The sequence below is a fragment of the Hyla sarda genome, chromosome 3 (assembly GCF_029499605.1).
Source record: "Hyla sarda isolate aHylSar1 chromosome 3, aHylSar1.hap1, whole genome shotgun sequence".
Taxonomy (NCBI): Eukaryota; Metazoa; Chordata; class Amphibia; order Anura; family Hylidae; genus Hyla; species Hyla sarda.
In genome coordinates, this window is record NC_079191.1 from 98,130,091 (window position 1) to 98,153,595 (window position 23,505).

At 40.8% G+C, this 23,505-nt stretch overlaps 1 protein-coding gene across 4 annotated transcripts in view; it reads right to left on the reverse strand.

Moving 5' to 3' along the window:
• Nucleotides 1-855: 855 nt before the first annotated feature.
• WDR33 (WD repeat domain 33) overlaps nucleotides 856-23,505 on the reverse strand; it is a 104,719-nt gene continuing 82,069 nt past the window's right edge. For 3 of the 4 annotated variants that reach the window (XM_056564750.1, XM_056564747.1, XM_056564749.1), the window contains exons 17-22: nucleotides 12,518-12,623; nucleotides 10,654-11,047; nucleotides 8,671-8,834; nucleotides 6,532-6,624; nucleotides 5,045-5,236; nucleotides 856-3,947 (exon numbers count right to left, since the gene is read on the reverse strand). In XM_056564750.1, coding sequence (XP_056420725.1) covers nucleotides 3,763-3,947; nucleotides 5,045-5,236; nucleotides 6,532-6,624; nucleotides 8,671-8,834; nucleotides 10,654-11,047; nucleotides 12,518-12,623 — 1,134 coding nt within the window. In that variant the 3' untranslated portion in view covers nucleotides 856-3,762. The remainder of the gene's footprint in view (nucleotides 3,948-5,044; nucleotides 5,237-6,531; nucleotides 6,625-8,670; nucleotides 8,835-10,653; nucleotides 11,048-12,517; nucleotides 12,624-23,505) is intronic. The other variant, XM_056564746.1, reaches the window with a different exon arrangement.

Consider the following 23,505-nt stretch of genomic DNA (forward strand, 5'->3'; position numbering starts at 1 on the left):
GAGCCAGTGTTTGCCCGTCCTGTAGTGACAGGGCAATTTCCCCCATCACTATTAACTCCCTGCGGTCCTGCGTTACTTTTAAAAATGCAGGGCCACCGCGACATAGCACACGCTGGGACTTCACTGATGTCCCGTGCGTGCACCCATGGAAACAAAGGCGCCGAGGACCGGAGGATAGAGGAGGAAGACGCGCGCTGGTCAGCTTGGTAAGTGACCAGTGGCACCTCATCTTCGGTGCTCCGACCACCGGTCCCGAGACCTACTGCTATAGCCGGAGCAGTGGTCGGAGCACTGAAGTGGGCAGTACACAGGCATACAGCCTCCAGCCATACACTGTATATGGCTGGAGGCTGTATGTCGGTGGGGGAACACTGCCTACATCAGTGGTCTTCAGCCTGTGGACCTCCAGATGTTGCAAAACTACAACTCCAAGCATGCCCGGAGTTGAAGTTTTGCAACATTTGGAGGTCCGCAGGCTGAAGACCACTGCCTGCGTAATGTGGAAACACTGCCTGCGTAATGTGGGGGAGCACTGCCTGCGTAATGTGGGGGAACGCTGCCATTGTTGCAAAAATGACATGAGAGTGGCACTTACCAAGGTAAAGCCGCGCATTTCTGAACTGGTCTCTGAAAAACAACAGCAGAAGTCACACTGATTTACAGTAAATATTCATTATGTTTTTTGTGTGAAAACCATGTTTTCATGGCTTTTTTCTTAATGGTTTTGTTCATTTTCTGCACCTATGTTTTGAATTTGAAAAAATCATATTTTATTTTTCCAATTAAATTGGTGGGGTTCAGTACCTCCAACAAGGTTAAGAACCACTGGTCTAGACACTCATTGCCAACCGGTAATACAAATATTTACTTTAAAAACACATTAGCCACAGACATGTCCTCTTTAATCCCTTTCTGACTTTTTTTTCTTCTTTTAATGTAATAATGTCAGAAAGGCTGTATAAAGTGGGCTTAGGACTCCATACAAAACAGGTGCCAGCTGTGTTATTACAGGTAACATCCCAACTACCCCAGATAGCAATCAGGTAGCACCCTTGTCCGCCGTTTTTTAAATTTTTTTTTACGTTAAATAGTAAAACATAAACTATACACATAAAGTGTCATTGTAATCATATACCCACATCTCGTACCCTCCCTGACTGACGTACAGGGCTTTGTATGCCAATCATAGAGGGGCTGGGAGATGAGAAGGCATGCCAAGCCGTGGCACTTTTGCTGCTGAACCCCCGCCCCCAACTCCCTGACACTTGGCTAAGAAATAAGTTAAATTTCCATCTGGGAAGATGTCTGCAGCTCTTTGCAGCAAATACAGCAGACAGATTCCCTTCAATGATGTTAAAGGCGTTATCCAACTTTAAAAAAAAACAGCTGATTTAAAAAACAAAAAATGCACCACATTTGTCTGCAGGTTGACTATGGTTGTTGCAGCTCAGTCCCATTAAAGTAAATGGATCCAAATTGTAATATCACACACAACCTGAGAACGTGTGGCGCAGTTTTTTGGAAGAAATTAGTCTTATGCAACAATAGCAGAACAGAGCTATGTTCTCACACTGTATTTGGAACACTTTTGGAAATAGAAATAAAAACAGACCAAAACCAAAAAGGCTACAAAAAAAAACAAAAACAAAAAAAAAACCTGTCAGAATATAGCCTTATGTAAAAAAAATAAATAGCAGAAACTACATAAGGAAAAATGAGTAGGAACATTTATCAAAACCTGTATAGAGTGAGAGTGGAACAGTTGCCCATTGCAACCAGATCGTTTCTTTCATTTTTTAAAAGGCCTCTGAAAAATAATAGAAGCATTCATATTGGTTGTTATGGGTAACTGCACTATTTTTCCTCTGCACAGGTTTTGATAAATCTCCTCCATAGCCTTAAGCTTTTTCCATATTATGGCAGTATATTTCAGGCTGCAAATATACCCTGGTATCAGATCCTAAGACTCTCCTATCAGGGGAAAGCAAAGAATCCTCAAGAAGTCAGTCTTGACATTGGAAGTAGATTTATCTTCTGTTTGCTTTGATCATATATGTCTATGGTTGATTCTTTAAAGCGTACCTGTTGTTTCAAAGAGATATATATATATATATACATATACATACATGGTGCACAGCTATTTCTCATTCTCTACAGTTCTGGGGGAGAGACCAAAGCTGAGATATTTTCCAGTAGCACACATACATGGCCTTCCTTTCCCTTACTACTTTGGCCAATAAACACACATGCCCCTCTTTTCCATAACCTAGTGCTGAAGAAAGTGCAATGGACTGATTAGTGCTGTATAGTACAGATTGATTGGTTTTGTAATACACAATGGGGGAGATTTATCAAAACTAGCGCGAATTAAAAGTTGACTAGATGCCTATAGTAAACCATCAAATTTCTTCTTTTATTTATTTTTTTTAAAAGGCCACTAAAAAAAAATAAAAAAATAAAAAAATAAAACGGAATCTGAGTGGTTGCGATGGGCAACTGCTCCACATTTCCTCAGCTCAGGTTTTGATAAATCTTCCTCTATGCGAGGAATAAGGAAATAAACAGCAGCAGGATCACAACAAGGAAAAGGTAACACTTAGCATTGAGATACTACTGTTGCTATTAAGACGCTAAAGCAACTAGGGCAACTTTACAGTGTGGACATAAAGCACACAAGTGACAGTTGCTATGCTAGTACTTTATAAGTGGTCAAAGATAAGAAAGAATCTTTAATTTACCTTTGAGGAACAGTGTCGATAATATTGAGGAGGCATACTGTATGGGCAGAGTCACTCTCCCCATCTCCTGCACATAGTACACACTAAACCCCATTCCAACAACCTATAATTTGTCCAGATCTAGCGGATACTAGAGATAGAGGACAACAGAGAAGAGAGATACCTACTGGCCAATACTTTAGAGCTGTTTTCTGGGGTAAGGAATCATTTTTGGTAAATTAAATTATTTACAATTATGTTAAATAATGTCACATTGGCTAACAAATAGAGGAATTGTTTTTTTTTTTAAATGACTGGGACCATTTAAGAAATCTAGTTATGTGCCTTGTCCTGCCTAGAACCAGTCTTGATCTGAATATTGATATTTGGATGTAAAAACACAGTATTACAAATATTCAAACATGGAAGCTTTCATACCCACAGCATAAAATAACTGTTCGAAGCCGCACTTTTTTTTTTCTCCCTTAAACATATTACATTCAGTATTTCATACAAAAAAATTTTAACAACTCAATTGCCAACAAACTGTACACAAGGATTTGCTGTTTATAACAATTGTCTCTGTGGAAAAAAAAAGTATTGGTTGTGTGGACTGAACACCATGTGAAAAACCTTAAAGGGGTACTCCGGCCCTAATACATCTTATCCCCTATTCAAAGGATAGGGGATAAGATGTCTGATCGCGGGGGTCCCACCGCAATCTGTCATTCAGCACCCACCTTCGCGAGCTCTCCACAGCGCTGGAGGCTTCGCGCGTGCAGCGTGACGACCACGGGGCCGGAGTATCGTGACATCACGATAGGGGATAAGATGTATTAGGGCCGGAGTACCCCTTTAACAGAAAGAAAACAAATATGGTTGGATCCGAAGTCCATGACATTGCTTCCAGTGTTCCAGTTCTTGTAAATGTGTATAGAATTTTAAACAGGGATCTCTTCAGTATTGATGCTGTTTTTAGCCACTAAAAAGTTCAGTTTATGTTGGTCCAATATGGACTTGGGAACAAGATATTTGTCCGGTGACCTTATCGATTCCTTCCTCCTCCGCTGCTACTTCCACTACCCCGAGGACCCCCTCTCCACTGAGAGTTCATATTGCTGCTTGATCCAGACCCCCCTCTGCCCCAGCTTCCTCGATTACCCCTTGACATGCCTTCATCTTGTTCTTGAGAGCTAGAACGGCTTAGTCTCTGTGACCTAGATGGTGGCCCTGAAAGAATTACAAAAGGGAAAAAAAAGTTATAACAAAAGCAGGAAGCATACGCTCATTTATATCCTCAAAATATCCCCATGACATTGATAAATGGGTTAGTCCAATAATAAAAGTGATCCCCCTATCCACAGCATGGTAGAAGACTAGCTGAGCGGTGGTGGTCTGATTGGGACCCCGCACTGATCATGAGAATGGATGTCAAATGTTTCCCCAAGTAAACAGAACGGCAGCATACATGCCGACTACCACTTCAATCATTCTTTGAGGAACCAAACATTGCTGTACACTAAACTCAACAACGTTTGAATATTCCAAAGACCGTAAATAGAGCAGTCACTAGACGTGTGTGCACTTGGGGGGAAATTAACCTCCTTTCTTGTGATATTTAGGGCCTTAGTGGTCGGAAAACCTGCGATCATTTAGTTATACACTATACCAATGTTTCCCAACCAAGGTGCCTCCAGCTGTTGCTAAACTACAACTTCCAGCATGCTCGGACAGTCAAAGGCTGTCCGGGCATGCTGGGAGTTTTAGTTTTGCGACAGCTGGAGGCACCCTGGTTGGGAAACACTGCACTATACTGTGGACAGAGAGTAGCTTTTAATCTTGAAATAACTACTTTAAACTGTCAAATAGCAGGGTGGAGCCCCATAACGCCCCATTCAGATGGGTGTAGTGTATCAGTGTTAAAATGCCTCTTTCCTGGGTCTAACAGTAAAACCTCCATGTTTTACTGAGCTATACTTACAGCGCAATTCACAACTAAGTTTTTGTCAAATAAGTCCAGTAGACCTGACAGAATACAGATGTACCTGGGATATAGTTACACATTGGTAAAATACACCCCTCTGAATGTGACCTAACATGGAGTTCACAGGCTATAGGTATCAAGCTTGTGTTCTGGGACAAAGAATTATTTTAGGTCCAAGACCCCATACTAAACATTAACACATTCTAATCTTGAGGGGATTTATTTTTATTTCACTTGTGTAGGGTGTACTACAGTGCATGTGTTTTTACCTTAAACTTATCAGCACCATCATCAACTCTTAATTTCTAATTATTCTCAGCAAGTAAAAGCGTAAAATATTTACCTTTACTTGAATCATCTGATAGACTTGGATCCATATCGGGGGTTCCAGGGCCATCATGCCAGGGTCTCTTGCGGGGTGGTAAGGAAGCCATATCCATTCCCTGCAAAGAAGAAGAGCGTTCCCTGCTGGCTGGAGAGTGACCATCAGGAGTTGGAATGTCCCGATGAGGACTGCCTTGGAAGTGATCCGGACCTGAACAGATACATAAAAATATGTAATTAATTGTATGTCCCTTAATGTAAGTGATAAAAAGCATTCATGCAAAATATGTACTGAGATTTAATAAAAATAGATTATGGTAAGTACTAAATTGTAAGTGTATACCCGGTTCACATACAAACCTGCAATATGCTCAGTTATAATAATGGCAGTTTTATGTACAGAAGTCTCAAAAGGGATTTTTTTTCTTTTTAACCAAATTCAGATACTGACAAACATTTGTGACTGGTCTGTACTTATTTTCTGACGGGGTTATCAGAGATTAGAAAAACTGAACAGCTTTCTTCTGTCCTCAGGTATTGCATATGAGTTTGCCCTGTAATAACCCTTCAAACACAGCGATCAAAGCTGACCGCCGCGTCTGAAGCGAAAGTGACACTAACCCGGCTGCTCAGTCGGGCTGTTCGGGACCGCTGCAGTGAAATTGCAGCATCCTGAACAGCTTACAGGACACCGGGAGGGACCTTACCTGCCTCCTCGGTGTCTGCTCCGTGCCGGGATCCCCTGCATGGCCGGCGCTCTCCTTCGACGCCATCACGTCTTCGTGCATGCCCTCCCGTCATCCAATAGGAGCGGCGTGCGTAGCGACGTGATGACGGTGACGGAGAGCGTGGATCCCGGGGAAGAAGACGTCCGGAGTGTCGGGGATGCGGCGACAGCGATGGAACGACATCCAGGGCAGCGGTGACTGGTCCGGAGCAGCGGGGACACGTGAGTATTACCTCCTATATCAGTGGTCTTCAACCTGCGGCTGTCCGGGCATGCTGGGAGTTGTAGTTTTGCAACATCTGGAGGTCCGCAGGTTGAAGATCACTGTTGGGTTCAGAATCTTTTTTTTCTAAAATTTTGCACCTTTAAAATTGGGTGCGTCTTATATGCCGGTGCGTCCTATAGGGCGAAAAATACGGTATTCACTTGGTTGTAGTGCTGTACAACTGCAGTACTGTGTCTGAAGCGGGTGGTGGAGCCAAAGCCAGGGGGAAATCAGGCAGCAGTGGAATTGCCAGACTGCTGGGTTTCTCCCCCCTCGGGGTGCTGGTGTTGTGGTGGTTGCCACATAGGGCTACTCCTTTAAGGTTAGGGACTTATGTAAAAAAAAGCTGCTGTCAAGTGTTCTCTAACAACCACATGTTAGTATTTGTTCTTCTGCTTCTCAGCAAATTGACAATGTATAAATGTGTGGATCTGCAGCCATGATGTTGAGATTACTGCTGAGACATGATCTCTACAGAACAGAATGTGCCAGTTGTGATGAGGCTCAGATTTACCTGCATCTCTGCCTGGATCCCGGGACTGGTGATTAGGACCACGATCTGAACTAGAAAACTGATCTGGAGTAGGGAGAAGTCCTTTTCTTGCTTCTGTTTGGAAAAAAACATCAGGAGCTGCTTTTAGAAACAGCTATAATGTTACTAAAATACATTTCTACTACCACCACTAATAATCCCGTTGCATTTCATCCCTAGCGCTGACAATCATGGCTTACATACTGCATGTAAACTTTCATGAGATCACAGTACTACACATACAGGATGGGATAGAACATTCTGGAGACCTGACCAAAGAAAGTCCATTTTGCTCTTAAAGCTAATTTTCAGCTAACAGTTCAATATATATATATTTTTTTAACAAACTTATAAAAAAAAAAAAGGGGTAGAAGGAATTAAACTTCAAAATGGTTTTGGGGAGAACCACCTGCAATTTCAGCTTTGTCCACCTTTGCAACCGGTCCTACTACTTTTTAATCTGTTCCCTATGTACATTTGGAAAGAGATTTGTCATTCTTTTCAAACGTATGGGTTTTATATGACAATTTTTTTTTTACTTACTTTTGCTTACATGTGACCTATTTATCAAATAGTCGCACGACCTTGATAATTAAATTACACGTAAGCAAAACCCGGGAAACCTGCTTACAAAAGTTTACGTCTGGAAGGAAAACAGCGCAGCACCAACAGGCACATAAACAATAGTGAAGCCACAATTAACATTAAAAAAAAAGGCTCGGTACATTACCCACCCCAAAATGTACATGAAGCTGTATTACTACTAGAGATGAGCGAACTTACAGTAAATTCGATTCGTCACGAACTTCTCGGCTCGGCAGTTGATGACTTATCCTGCATTAATTAGTTCAGCTTTCAGGTGCTCCCGTGGGCTGGAAAACGTGGATACAATCCTAGGAGACTCTTTTCTAGGACTGTATCCACCTTTTCCAGCCCACGGGAGCATCTGAAAGCTGAACTAATTTATGCAGGATAAGTCATCAACTGCCGAGCCGAGAAGTTCGTGACGAATCGAATTTACTGTAAGTTCGCTCATCTCTAATTACTACGGATGGTTTTTTTTTGTTTTTTTGTTTTAAGGAAAAAATTTTGTGCCACATATGGGTTATTTACGTAGTCTGTAAAAATTCTTACACAATTATTTTGTGCCTTATTCTATTTTAACACAACATTAATAAAAGAATTGAGTGAGTACTCCAGCATGTACGTGTCCTAAAATCAACAAGGTGTGCAGTGTGTATTTTCAATCTTAAATTTAATATAGTTATATCATTATTTTTTTCTATAATTAACATTAATGTAGTAGCTTTGTTTCGTGATGCAGAACAAGAACAGTTGTTAAAGTGGGTGTTAATGTCCATTTCTGCGGACGTATGCACTTTCTGTAAGCCAGGTTGGACCTGGAATACGTATGCGACTTTTAAATGGAGATGCAACTTTTTTTCTTCATAAATAGCAACTATCTAGCGGGGTTCCGAGCACTGCAAAAGTAAAAAAAAAATTTTTTTAAATACTACGTGAGCAGATTTCAGAAATGTGCTTTGGAATAAGCAAAAATCAAAAAGTCGCAGCATGTATAGAAAAATCGCAAGTGCACAAGTAAGTGCAACTTTTCTACGCATTAAAAAATCTACTATGGAGCTTGATAAATTTCCTTCATATAGTTTATTTAAAAACTCAAAACCTGCATAGTCAGTTTTCCAAAAAGACTGCCAAGTGGAATCCAAGCCTAAGGCTGGGTCAGGGGACTGGATTCTGAACAATGGCAGGAGTCTTATTGACTGATACAATCTCCACTAGACGACAGCTAAATTACAAATTTGTTTCACAAGGTTATAGAATCCAGAACAACATGGGTACATTTTACATTTGGACCTTCATGATCTATAACTGATGATCTATTCTCAGCATAGGCCATATATCCTGACAATAGACTGAATAACTCAAATAAAGGGATTCATTTTGCAAAGGTGTGTATCTGAAAAACTAACATTCTCTGAAAAAAAATTGGATCTGAATAATGTCTTAAAAAGTATACTAAAACTAAGCTAAGCACTTATCAGTAAACATAACTAGAAGAAATTTGAAGATATCAGTTTACTGGTGACTTTTACATCTCACCTCTTTGAGGACCACGACCACGTCCCCTGGAACTATCGCGTCCTCTACCTGATTCATCTTTGTCAAAGCCATCACTGGGACCAAAGTCTTCAGAGCTAGAGAAACCTTCTCTTCCACGAGAACCACGACCCTCATGTCTTGGAGGACCACCACTCCGACGGAAACTGAAAATGTAAGAGTAATATTGTGCAATAAAGCAAAATCTGATGAAGTGGGCCGATCAATGCATACCAAACAAAACACACACACACACACACACATATATATGTTTTCAACTAGGGCTGCACGTTATATAGCCATCGAATCACAATTTGTGAATTTGAGAATTGCAATATAGCGATTTCACCCTTTCAAAAAAATAAAAATAAAAAGTGCGATTATTAGGAGATACACTGAGATGCTGGCTGGAGGGGCTGGGCTGCGGCCAGCCCCTCCAGCCTGTATCTCACTGTTTCTCCTCCCAGGAGTGCTTAGCGCTGGGAGGAGGGGACTTAACCCTTCCACGACTGGCTGCCGCATGTATACGGTGCAGCAGGTCTATGAGGAGAGCTCAGACTTGCCAATATGTCCGGCATTAACCCTTTAGACGCTGTGATCAAAGTTGATTGTGGCTTCTAAAACGCTGAAAACAAGTGCTGGTAGCTCAGTGGAGCTGATCGGGACAACCGTGGCAAAATCCACAGAGTCCCAATCAGCTGAGAAGATGGGCGGAGGTTGCCTAATTTCCTTTTTCTCGCCCCATCAGCGCTCCAATAATGCAGGCAGCCTCAGCAGCCTGCAGTAATGGAGCTCCAAATAACACTGATCAATTATATGCAATAGGCTCCGATGGCACAGCACTGATCAGTGTCTGCAAGCAAAATATTACATGTGTGTGTGTGTCTCCAGTTGTTGCAAAACTACCACTCCCAGCATGCCCTACAGCTTTTGGCTGTCTGGGCATCCTGGGAGTTGTAGTTTTGCAACTGGAGACACACTGTTTGAAAATGTTTTTTAAAAGTTTAAATCACCCCTATTTCCCCATTTTTCAAATAAAGTAATCAAAAAGAAACAAACTTATTTGGTAACGCTACGTGCATAAATGTCTTAATGAAAATATAATGTTAATGAAACTAGACGGTCAATGACGTAAATATAAAAAAGAAAAAAATGACAAGTTCATAATTGCTGATTTTTGATCACTTCATATAACAGAAAAAAAATTTAAGAGTGAACAAAAAGTAGCATCAAAACAAAAATGGTGCCAATAAGAAAAAAAAAAATATATATATATATATATATGAAAAAATGAAGAGATGTCCAGCGCAGGTTCCAAGCAATGCGAAATTATTTATTCAGCAGTAACACAACATGATGACAGGTAGGTGACGCGTTTCAGCCACAATCTGCGGCCTTAGTCATACTAATATATATATATACACCCCCTTACAGCCCTGTATATGGAAAAATAGGTTTAGGGGTCAGAAGAGGACATTTTAAAGGAGTACTCCTTTAGATTGCAGGGGAGTTCAACCACTGGGACCCCCATGTTCTCCTGCAAAGCACTCAGGCAGTCCCCAGGAAGGGGGTGTGCAGATCCCTGCACAAAGTGTTGGCTGACACACCCCTCCACGTATCCCAAAGAACTAAATGGAGGGGGCGTGTTGACCGCCACTTCCTGTGTGGGTCTGCACGCCCCCTTTCTGGGGACCGCTGGGGTTCCGTGCAGGAGAACGTGGGGGGTCCCAAGATTGCACTAAAGGTCAGATCAAGATTGCACAAAAAAAAAAAAAAAAAAAAAGAGACTCCTTTTTTGTTAGCATGACCGTCTTATCTGCAACAAATATAAAAACATTCTGCTTGTTCTGGAATAGAAAAGTATCTGTGAGGTACAATTTTCAAACCATGCAGAGCCCATATCAAGGTGGGTTCAGACTGTTTAAGTGGTACAATGAGAAGCCACCAAATGACAATCAATATAATGTTTAACAATATGCAACTGACCTATCCTCTCTTTGACCCCGTAACCTTATATCTTCAGAGTCCCTGCCATACTGATCATCAGAATGTCTCCTTCCCTCCCATCTGCTTGAATCCCTTCCTTCTCGATCAGGGAATTCTCTATGATTTGAGGGAAACTGTGGGCCTGAACCACCACGTCTCCACTTTTCATCTTGCAAAGGGGGGCCGCCACCTCGCCCATCAAAGTCTCGCCCTCTTGGTCCATAACGATCATCTGGATGGTAATCATCTGTGCGCTCATGGGTCTCTGAGTGTGGACCCCTTCTGTCAGGTGCTCCTCTATTGTCTCTTGAGTCTATCCAGTCTGGTCCGCCCCTGAACGGACTTGGCTCACGTCTCCGTTCAGGCTGATGATTTGAAGGACCACGCATGTCACCTAAAAGTAAAGAATAGAATAAAAATTCTGTGACCCAGGAATGTATAACATTTTTAGAATAAAAGTGATGACTATGCCAAAATGTACAGTAAAATGTCTTTGAGAAGATCACCAGATTTGGGTGGTCTTCTTACAAAACACTCCCACGATGCATATTGTATGGTGGACTGAAAATCTGTCACACAAAATATGGTCTAAAATAGGGAGTGGCATTCTCATAGTTATATTATACACCAAATGTTGCACAATTTTATATGACAAAAATATACTAAATAATATATTTAGCAGGTCATTAGTTTTGTATTATCCTAGGTTTTATTCTCCCAAATTTAAAAATGGTATATATAGGTTTTCCTGTGCATTGCAATAAGAGCTGCAAATGTCAAACACACAAGCAATGCTGTGGATCTGAAAATCCATAGCTTGCATATTTCTGCTACAATTGGGAATAAGGTTTTTAAAAGCTGTTTTAAATGCATTTTTTCGTGCAGGCTCTGCACCAGAAATTCCACAAAATACATATCACCTTAAAAAAGATACTTTTTATACTGTTTACTGCTTAGGCTGCATTCATATCATGATTTGGCCTTCCGTTCTTGCTCACAATGAGGGACATTTATCAATGTTTGCTTATGTTTTCTTTTTTAAGTAATTTTTTCTTTACTTATTTTTTTTGCTTATGTGTGACTTATTTATCAACTGGTTTCAGCCTGTTGATAATTTTCTTTCACGTAAGCAATTTTTCTTTTTTACTTTGGTAGTAGCTTTTTCTGCTCCATGTTTGAGCTGGAGTAAATGTAGTCAATTTTTAACCCTGTTGCGACTTTTTTTTGCGCAGTTGCGACTGTCGCAGTTAATAAATACCAGACTACCCGTAGTCCATTTTAAAATTATTACTACGTAGTTAAGTTTTGGAAAACTTGCTTTTCTCGCTTTCCAGTCAAAATGTCGCACGAAAAATCGCGTAGTCGCAGTTGCGACAATTTTGCGACAATTATAGTAAAGAAAACCTGACTAAGATAATTATGGACATTTATCAACGGGGTTAAATTGTCTGCAAACGTATGTGTGCACAGAGGGGGCACCAGCCATATTAACATTAATGGATCAGCTAGTGACTATGTTCGGGTAATTTTCCAAATGTATATGTGTTTGGGTTGTACCCAAGAGCTTGGCAGCACATATCCCTAAGTAAAACAAGACATGCTGCTGACAATGATGGAAGTGAATGGCTACATAAATAATCTAGTGATAATCTAGTTTGTGCAGGCCTTCACTCCCAATTAGGCTGTGAAGAGGCTTTTAAAAAAATAGCACTGATCAGTTGTACATCAGTATTCATATCAGGATGTCATCTGAAAAGAAGGCTTAAATTAAAAGCAAAATAGGTCAACAAAAACCAAAGATAAAAACTAAATAAACAAAACAAAAAAGTGCCAATAAAAAACCATGAAACATGCAATAAAATACCTTTGTTAGGACTGGGTCCTTGGCCCAGTGGTGGTGGACGTCCTTGAGAGTTTGCCTGTCCTCCTAGGCCCGGTAATAAAGGAGGAGGCGCCTGGCCTTTACCACCCTGAGAAATAAATTAGATAAAGGCTTATAGTAAAGCCTTAATGCAGTTTTCACCCTTTTGCTACCGTTAAAAGACCCACGGTGTTAACCCTGAAACCCTCTCATATTTCATTTGATGTTACATTTTTATTTCCTTATTAATATTTAGCAGAAATAAACAAACAACTATAGGAACATCAATAATATTACTATATAAAAGCTGCATATCATCTATTTGACTTGTGCTTTCCATTTCTCTTGTATGTCTGTTTAATATCTGTCAGTCAAACCGTAGAAAAGTAGTGAGGGAATTATCTATTGCTTTTTTCTATTAATTTTTTGTTTTTTCACAATTTTGTTTTAATATTCAAGCAAGCTATTGGACATCTAAATGATGTGAATAATTGCATTTGTCCATGGCTGAATTATTAGGAGACTGGATGCACAATAGAGACACATGCCAGCATTATTTGTATTAGCAGCAAAGGACTTTGGCTAAATATATTCACTGTAGAAAAATGTAAGATCTGAAAACACAAACCGGTTTGCTTACTCTGCACAAGAGATGGCAATCCCCCTATAAACCTGGGACCGGTCATGTTAAACAAGCATTCTGATCTGCCAGTATAATTTTATGGGGCAGGAGAAGCTGAACAGATTTGTGGGGAATGATTCTGTATAACTTGCATTTAATCAATTATATTCTTGCTCATTTTGTGCTTAGGAGTCCAGTGGGCGGTTCTACTATGTGACCAACAGCAAATTTTGTACAAGAATAAATACAATCACTGATTAGGATCACCCACTGGACTCCTAAGGTATTTAAAAGTAAAAATGTATATTAAATCACTCAACAAAATACAATGGGGGAGATTTGTGAAAACATGTGTAGAGGAAGAGTGGTGCATGTGGCCCATAACAACCAATCAGATTGCTTCTTTTATGTTCAGAGGCCTATAAAAAAAATAAAGCAGTAATCTGATTGTTATGGGCAACTGCATGGCTCTTCCTCTACACAGGTTTTGATAAATCTCCCCTTATATATTGTCTCAGCTAATAGATTAAAAACTATTTTCATTGTGACAAGTTCCCTTTAAGACAAAGAAAAGTATAAAGAAAGACTATTGCTTGGCATTAAATGCATTATTTTCACTTAGTAGTAAATTCTTCTGATTTGTCACCATCAGCAATGGCAAAAATTATCCGTTTTGATGGAGTCCTCTACAAATAATAGGCTTTCCAGTTTTTGACCATGGCCTTATCCCGTTATTTTCCATGTATGTCAGAAATTCCCTGACATACTCCATGAAGCTCAGTTTCTGAAATATGTTTGTTTGGTGATCCAGCCTGTCATTTAAATGGGCACGGTCAGATACAAAAACTTTTTATATGGTGTACATCTTGGAAAAACATTCCCCTTTCTAATATACTTCATAAGAAACTTTTATTTCCTTTTTTATATAAATCATGGCTTTGTCCAAGCTGAAGCACAGGCATGAACAAAGTCCAGTAAGTGATTGTGGGCTAGCACTCCTCTGTCTGATAGGACAGGAGAGAGCACTGGGGAGTCCTATCAGATAGGCGAGAGCACAGAGGAGTGCTATCAGACAGGAGAGAGAGAGCAGAGGAGTACTATCAGACAGGAGAGAGCACAGGAGTCCTATAAGAAAGGAGAGAGCACAGAGGAGGAGTACTATCAGACAGGAGAGAGCACTGGGAAGTACTATTAGACAGAGAGAGAACAGAGGAGTGCTAACAGACAGGAGAGCACACAGGAGAGTCCTATCAGACAGGAGAACACACAGGAGAGTCCTATCAGACAGGAGAGAGCACAGGAGAGTCCTATAAGACAGGAGAGAGCACAGAGGAGAGCTACCAGATAGAGAGCACAGAGGAGAGCTATCAGACAGGAGAGAGCAGAGAGGAGTACTATCAGACAGGAGAGAGCACAGGGGAATACTATCAAGACAGGAGAGTCCTTTCAGACAGGAGAGAGCACAGAGGAGTGCTATCAGACAGGAGAGAGCCCAGAGGAGTGCTATCAAGACAGGAGAGAGCATAGAGGAGTGCTATCAAGATAGCAGAGAGCACAGAGGAGTGCTATCAGACAGGAGAGAGCACAGAGGAGTGCTATCAGACAGGAGAGAGCACAGAGGAGTGCTATCAAGACAGGAGAGAGCACAGAGGAGTCCTATCAGGCAGGAGAGAGAGCAGAAGAGTCCTATCAGACAGGAGAGCACACAGGAAAGTCCTGTCAGACAGGAGCACACAGAGGAGTCCTATCAGACAGGAGAGAGCACAGAGGAGTCCTATCAGACAGGAGAGCGCACAGGAGAGTCCTATCAGACAGGAGAGAGCACAGGAGAGTCCTATCAGACAGGAGAGAGCACAGGAGAGTCCTATCAGACAGGAGAGAGCACAGAGGAGAGCTATCAGACAGGAGAGAGCACAGAGGAGAGCTATCAGACAGGAGAGAGCACAGAGGAGTGCTGACAGGAGAGAGCACAGGGGAGTACTATCAGACAGGAGAGAGCACAGAGGAGTGCTATCAGACAGGAGAGAGCAGAGGAGTGCTATCAGACAGGAGAGAGCACAGAGGAGAGCTACCAGATAGAGAGCACAGAGGAGAGCTATCAGACAGGAGAGAGCAGAGAGGAGTACTATCAGACAGGAGAGAGCACATGGGAATACTATCAGACAGGAGAGAGAGCAGAGGAGTCCTATCAAACAGGAGAGAGAGCAGAGGAGTACTATCAGACAGGAGAGAGCACAGAGGAGTGCTATCAAGACAGGAGAGAGCATAGAGGAGTGCTATCAGACAGGAGAGAGCACACAGAGGAGTGCTAGCCCACTCCTATACTGAAATACAATTTTCTTATAAAGTATATTAGAAAGGTTAATGTTTTGCCAAAATGTACAATATCTAAAACATTTTTGTATCTGACAGTGCCCATTTAAGGGTATTTCAAGTCTCCTGCATTAGTTGCCATATGATCCGTTTACATAAAAAGGTCCTTAAGTGAAGGGTTTCTCAAATTCATGACCTATTCCAGGCCATAAAGGTCAGGATTTCTTCAGTATAATTTTCAGGGCATTAGGAATTACTTTGTGACATATCAGCATATTAAGGTTTTTTGGGTTTGGGAGCGATGGATGGATTTTATTGTAGTGGAGAAACACTGGCATTCTAGTGTAACAGGGACAATGTATAATGTCACTGAATGTTGACTGCACTAAAAAGTAGGCAATGCAATGTAACATCTCTGACTAGAAGTGTTTAGGCAGTCCAATCACATCTGGACTATGGTCATTCCACCATCTGTGTCACCAAGGCAGTCATATGTAAAAAAAACAATCTAACCAATGAATAGCACCGGTTTAATCACCATTGACATGTTTGACTTTAGGTTTGATCATAACAACCTAAAAGCACATGTACAAGCTTATTATCCAGATGCTAAGCAGACCTTTTCATAGCAGATATAAAGCATTAACTTTTCATCAACTCTATGGGTTGAAGAGAATACTAAGACATTTATCTTATCACATATCCTATTGTTTATTACTCATGTGGGATGTCAACAAAACAACATGTAATACTTTACAAAACAGAACTATGCACTGCTTGCTTTCTGAAGCATAGACTACACAAACTAAAGCATGTGGGAACAGGCATTTACTGTATAATAAACGTGCGGCAGCCTTCTAAAGGATTACATAAGTTATCATCACAAAGTGAACACTGGTCCTGTCAGCAGGTTTTTGGTGAATAAATGGTATATAGCTGCAGGGATGTGGAATTCCTATCGCCCGACGCCCAGGACATGCAGTTAAGGGCGCCGGGCAGGTGAATTTTTCAGGTCCTTAGCCCTGCTTCGGGCAAGCAGGGACGGACATTAAAGGAGAACTTCAGAATATAAAGATTGTCCTCCATAATGCCGGCAGAAAAAAATTTAAGATGTACATACCTTCCTTCGCTCCCAAGGGGCCTCTGGTATCCGGATCCCCCCCCCCCCCGCAGTGTGATCGCTCTGGTGGGGGGGGCGATCCACTGCAGAGGTGGCCGGAGGGCTTACCTCTGCTCCTTGGTGTCTGTGGTTCTGTCATTGATAGAGCCTAATCCAGCCAGGCTCTATCAATAGATCGCAGAGAACACAGATCAATGAAGTTCAATAGAACTCTATTGATCTGCATGAGGAATCTAATGATTCCTCCTAATAGTCCCCTAAGGGACTAATAAAGTGTAAAAAAAAAAAAAAGTTTTCAGAAAAGTTTAAAAGACACATTAACTCCTTCAATATTAAAAGTTAAAATCACCCCTTTTTCCTATATAAAAACATGTAAACATAATAAGGCTAAGTTTCGACTTTTTTTTTTCTTTCTGGCAGTTTTTGGAGATCTGCCACTGCAGTTTTTGAGCCCAGGTCAGAAGTGTATTCAAAAGGAATAGGACATATAAAAGGAAGGACTTACACTTCTCCTCCCTTATGGATCCACTTCTGACTTTGGCTCAAAAACTGCAGTGGGAGATCTCCAAAAACTGCCAGAAAAAAAAAGTCGAAACTTAGCCTCAAAACAAACATATTTGCTATGGCTGTGTGCGTAACTGTAGGAACTATTAAAATATAACATTATGTATGCCATATAGTAAATGTAAAAGAAATAATTTTTTTTTTTTTTTATAAACAGCAGAATTGCAATTTTTATAAAATCCGAGAAAAAAAGCGATTAAGGGTCCATTCACACGTACAGTATTCTGCGCATATTTGATGCACAGGATTTCAAGTCATTCAGTTTACATTGAAATCTGCAGAAGAGAATCCTGCGCATCAAATCTGCGCAGAATACTGTACATGGGAATAGACCTTAATTAGTCAGGTCAATACCAAAAAGGTACAGATACAAAAAAAAAAACATTATGGTGCAAAAAAAATTAGCCCTCATACTGCTTTGTATGCAAAAAAAAAAAAAAAAAAAAAGCTACATGGTTCAGAAAAAGGTAATTAAAAAAAATTTCGAAAAAGTTCTGAATTTTTTTAAATTAGTAAAACATGACAAATTACACAAATCTGGTACTGCTGTAACAGGATGACCTAAAGTATCAAAATAACTAGAGATGAGCGAATTTACAGTAAATTCAATTCATCACGAACTTCTCGGCTCGGCAGTTGATTACTTTTCCTGCATAAATTAGTTCAGCTTTCAGGTGCTCCCGTGGGCTGGAAAAGGTGGATACAGTCCTAGGAAAGATTCTCCTAGGACTGTATCCACCTTTTCCAGCCCATGGGAGCACCTGAAAGCTGAACTAATTTATGTAGAAAAAGCCATCAACTGCCGAGCCGAGAAGTTTGTGACGAATCAAATTTACTGTAAGTTCGCTCATCTCTAAAAATAACGTTAGCTGACCACAAGGTAAATGGCGTAGAAAAGAAAACCACTAAATTTGAAAAATTATCTTTTACCATTTCAATTTCACTTCACCAATAATTTTTTGTTTTTGTTTCGGAGCATATGTTATGGAAAAATTAAAAGGTATCATTATATTAGTTAGTTATGGTTATTATAGGGAGAGTAGGAAAAAACGAGAGAGTAAAAGCGAAAATTGGCCCAGACAAGTGGATCGTCATGAGGGACAAGAAGATTTTGCTCTGTTTTAGTCCCGTGGACAAGTAGTTTTAATAAATTTCCACACCCCTGTAGCTGTATAGGGCTTGATAATTGACCCCTCCAGTGTGAAGAAATCATGTGTAATTTATAAGCAAATTAGCTTTAAAAACCCATGGGTCGTTCCCCTTGTCTGCAAACGCCACGCAACGTTTATTCCATCTATTTGTTAGCAACGCTTCTCAGGAGGTTACAAGCAGTTTCAGAGGCATTGTTATCAAGTGGATAAACTTTGCTGTGTCTTTTCAGCCCAGGGGAATGTTCCCCTGAGTTTTTAAAGCTAATTTTGAATTCTAAGTGTGATATTATAACCCGGATGGATTAATTATCAAAACAAAGGTATACACAGATTCAAGGTAAGGAGCCCTATACACCCATGGCCTAGGTTTATACACAGAAGACCTCCGGTGGGGAAAAAAATGTTTTCAAATCAACTGGTGCCAGAAAGTTTAACAGATTTGTAAATCACTTCCATTTAAAAATCTTAACCCTTCCAGTACTTAGCTGCTGTACACTACAGATATACTTCAGAGAAATTTGTGAAGTTCTTTTCAGTCTGACCACAGTGTTTACTGCTGACACCTCTGTCCTTGTCAGGAACTGTCCAGAGCAGGAAAGGTTTTCTATGGGGATATTCTTCTAATCTGGATAATTCCTGACATGGACAGAGGTGTCAGCAGAGAGCACTGTGGTCAGACTGAAAAGAACTTCACAATTTTATCTGTAGTATACAGCAGCTGATAAGCACTTAAAGGCTTCAGATTTTGAAATAGAAGTAATTTACAAATCTATTTAACTTTCTGGCGCCAATTAATTTGAAAACATTTGTCTTCCACCTGTTTCCACCGGAGTTGCCCTTTAAAGGGGTACTCCCCCGCTTAGACATCTTATCCCCTATTCAAAGAATAGGGGATAAGATGCCTGATCACGGGGGTCCCGCCGCTGGGGTCCCCCGTGATCTTGCACGCCGCACCCAGTTTATAATCAGTCTCCGGAGCATGTTCGCTTTAGGTCTGATTACTGTCGATCACGGGGCCGGAGCGTTGTGATGTCACGCTCCGCCCCCCTCAATGCAAGCCTATGGGAGGGGGCGTGATAGCTGTCACGCCCCCTCCCATAGGCTTGCATTGAGGGGGCGGAGCCTTGACGTCACAACGTTCTTGCCCAGTGATCGACAGTAATCAGACCCGGAGCGAACACGCTCTGGGGACTGATTATAAACGGGGTGCGGCGTGCAAGATCACGGGGGTCCCCAGTGGCGGGACCCCCGCAAGCAGGCATCTTATCCCCTATCCTTTGGATAGGGGATAAGATGTCTAAGTGTCGGAGTACCCCTTTAAGGTCAAGCTTTTATGTAACTTTCCTACCATAAAGCCCCAGACTGAACCTACTTTAAACAATAGGAAACGAAATAACAAGTATGACCCTAATATATATCCTAGAGCAGGTAGAAAGAGTATGAGTCCGGCACTGCTATGCAGGTGAAGGCAGTTTACTGGATAATAGGTATCCGCTTTCTCAGGTATGGGTAGAGACTGAACGGTGTGTGCTATGTCGGGGTGCTGGTTAGAGAAGGCACATATCGCTTGACACAATCGGGACAATGTAGAGAAAACCGCACTCACCCGATCAACGTGCACAGATTATTTCGTTGAACATCAACATAGAACACAGGAGGACTTATGGTCGGCAGGAACGCCAGGGAACAGGAGGTGTTGTTACAGCTGTTTCACGGGAACACAGCCCGCTTCGTCAGACTGACGAAGCGGGCTGTGTTCCCGTGAAACAGCTGTAACAACACCTCCTGTTCCCTGGCGTTCCTGCCGACCATAAGTCCTCCTGTGTTCTATGTTGATGTTCAACGAAATAAAGAATCTGTGCACGTTGATCGGGTGAGTGCGGTTTTCTCTACATTGTCCCTAATATATATCCATTACAGCACCTGGGCAACTGCAAGAAATTATACTGGCTATCAATGTCGCAAGAAGGGCACCATCTATGGGTATTTTGTTAACAGAGGGGTTAAAGAGGTTATTCACAGATGACAAGAATTGTCCGATGAAGAGTGGTGTATAGTAAAGGAAATTGCAGCTAAACACAATACTGGTGCTTCATTAACATGTCCAAATGTACAACTTATTGTTTCCTAGCACAGACGGGCTGATAAACAACAGGCGACCATTTCCAGGGACACAGCTGATTAAAAGTGCTCATAAACCTTATACTGGAATTTAAAGACTGTTTAAAGGTACATGCTGGTTCTTCAAAGATGATGTACTGGAGCAGGTAACACTAGTAAACAAAATTTCACCTTTTACATGTTTTTTTTGACCAAATAGCTTAATTCTTATAGTATTTTTCCCACTGTTTCTGCTTTCCAAATTTGTGTGTCAAGTATAGTTTGTGGGTAACACACGTTTACAATTTTACAAATAATTTTTCAAACGTATACGGTATATTTTGCGCATTTAATTACAACTTAAAATAGCTTAAAATTATAAAATGAATGGCACTTGTGATTTAAAAGTGAGCTCTGCACAAAATAACAGAATTTGTCAGGATGATACAAACCGCTTCGAGGGATTTTTAGAAACAAGACCACCAAAAAACACAAAAGCTGAACTGAAAGCAAAGTGAGAAATGAAGATTCTCCTTCTACAGAAGAGTCTAGATAAAATAGCATGACCAGCAGTATTGGCATCCGGAAGTACACTAACTCATTACTCTCCTTATCTCACCGCTCAGGCTTGCCGTCATGCGCAGTGCGATGAGTGTTGGTTGAGGAAGTGCCCAAAGGGACTAGAGGAGAAAAATTTGGATTTTTTTAAGTATGGAGTATCAAGATGGGTTAGGCTAACCCACTACAATGGAAAATACAATTGCGGAAAACTGGTGCCTGAGGGACAATTTCTGATGACTGATTCAGAATCGCTATAGAAAAATACATAAACAGTACTGAGCGTCCAGGACACAAAACCTTTGTTTACTAGTGTATTTGGTTGGTCGTGCTGGATTTTAGCTCCATGTGTATGGGGGCTAAGGGTGGGTTCACACTACGGTTTGTTCCCTTACACCCCCCCCCCCCCCCCGTACTCTATAAATAAATAGAAAAAACATTTTAAAAATATAGTGCCTACAGACTCCACAGCGCTTACAATTATGGGGTACAAACTCTAAACCATGTTCTACCACGGTTTTTGGTCCGGGTGAAAAACCATATTGTAACCGTATACGGTTTTTGTAACATGGAAGTCAATGAGAACCATAGTGAACTGTATATGTCTACGGTTCAATCCGGTTTTCCCTATACATTTTTTAACTTTGCACATGCGCATTTCGATTCTAAAGTATTCTAAATAGGACAATTGAAATTTTTAAAAACAAAAGTCTTAAAACCGGATTTGATGTAATTATTAAAAACCATATGAAACCGCATGCAACCGGGCACAACATTTTCAAAACGTATATGGTTAAAAACCATATACAGGTTCTTTTTAAGCACACGCTTGCATACAGTTTGGTCCAGTTTTGAGGAATACAGTTTTGAGTAAAAAAAAAACCTGATAGAAAACCGTGGGGACAAAACCGTGGTGTGAACCTACCCTAACAGTTATTGAAAACGCATGGGCCCTTTACGGAAACAGAAAGGAAAGACTGGCCAGATGAATCAAATTTCTGTTGCTGCCTGCTGATGGGAGGGTCAGAATGCTTGGACAATAGGGCTCATCATGCATAGCAGCAGGACATCGCACAATGCCATAAAAGATCACATTTTCTTCTCTACAAGTTACAACACCACAGCACAGTGCTCACACAAAGGTCAGTGTCATGCAAGTTTTCCTTGCTTCCCTGGCCTTCACAGTCCGATCCTAATCCTATAAAGAAACTCTGGAACAAGACAGAATAGTCTGTTCAAAGAATTTTAATACATCATTTGTAACAGAGAGAAATGACAGTTCTCAAAACCTTTACTGACTGGACCTTATAGCCTTTGAGGACCGTCATTTCTCCCTTTTACATATAATAGTAATTATCCTCAGACACTCTGGGTGTTCGTGTCCAGACGGTTAATCTCTGGCTCCTAAGTTGTGCGTTGCACTTACTTTTTTCTGTTCTATATTAATACATCAAATTTGTAGCAATTGCGTGAAGCTATCCTGTCTGCAAGTGCCAATATTCTTGAAGTGTAGAAAGGAGAAGATGAGCTTAACAGCAGGCGCTCAAGTATCCAAGGAATCAGCATGACCAGATCATCGATATGAAGAAAGATTCATCTTTATTATGTATGGCAATAACGTGTTTCAGGGTAACACCCCTTCAGATTGTGAAACAAGATGGTGGCAGGGAGAAAGGTCTAGGGTATTCACAAAAATCCATACACAGTTAATAAAAATTACTATATATGGATTTTTGTGACCTTGACCTCATCATTTAGCATTCATATAAAAAAAATTTGTTTGCTATGTTGTCTGAAGGTGTGTGTTACCCCGAAACGCGTTCTTGCTGTACATAATAAAGCTGAATCTTTCTTCATATCGATGATCTGGTCGTGCAGATTCCTTGGATACCTGAGCGCCTGCTGTTAAGGTCATTTTCTCCTTTCTACACAGCATTCTACAGAGCTTCAACTAGTCACCTACTGGGCTTGCATTTAGCTACTGTACCCCTATATGGGGTTGTGTGTGTGCATACTGTACGCTCAAGGTGAGCAGAAAATTTATAGAGCCTGCTATACTCCCGAAGAGGGACCCTTTAAATTGGGATAACGCACGAGGCGTCGTCCTCTGGTCTTTTCTACCTCCACACAAATATTTCTGAAGATTGATTTTGCAGAGATCTGTAACCGTAGCCACGGTAAAAAGTGCAGGTGCAGTAAGGTGCTCTCTTTAGGATGGCTGGTCAGCCATTCGGACAGATGAAGCAAACCCCAGGTTAAGAGTATATTAAACAGTTTTATTGGGAATAAAATCAGAATTTTCGGACAACGTCCTTTAAATACAAAAAAAAAAAAGACCCGCAAAAATGACAAACTTCAGGCTTATACGTAAAAAGCTCTTAGTTACATTTGTATGATAGTTCTACATATCATGTATAAAATATAAAAGATGGTAGTTGTGGTAAAAACTATAAAATTCCTAAGATGACATATAGCATTTGTCCATTGTTGAGTAAAATACTCCAGTATAGTTACAGCTATACAACTATACCTGAGTATTTTACCCAACAATGGACAAATGCTA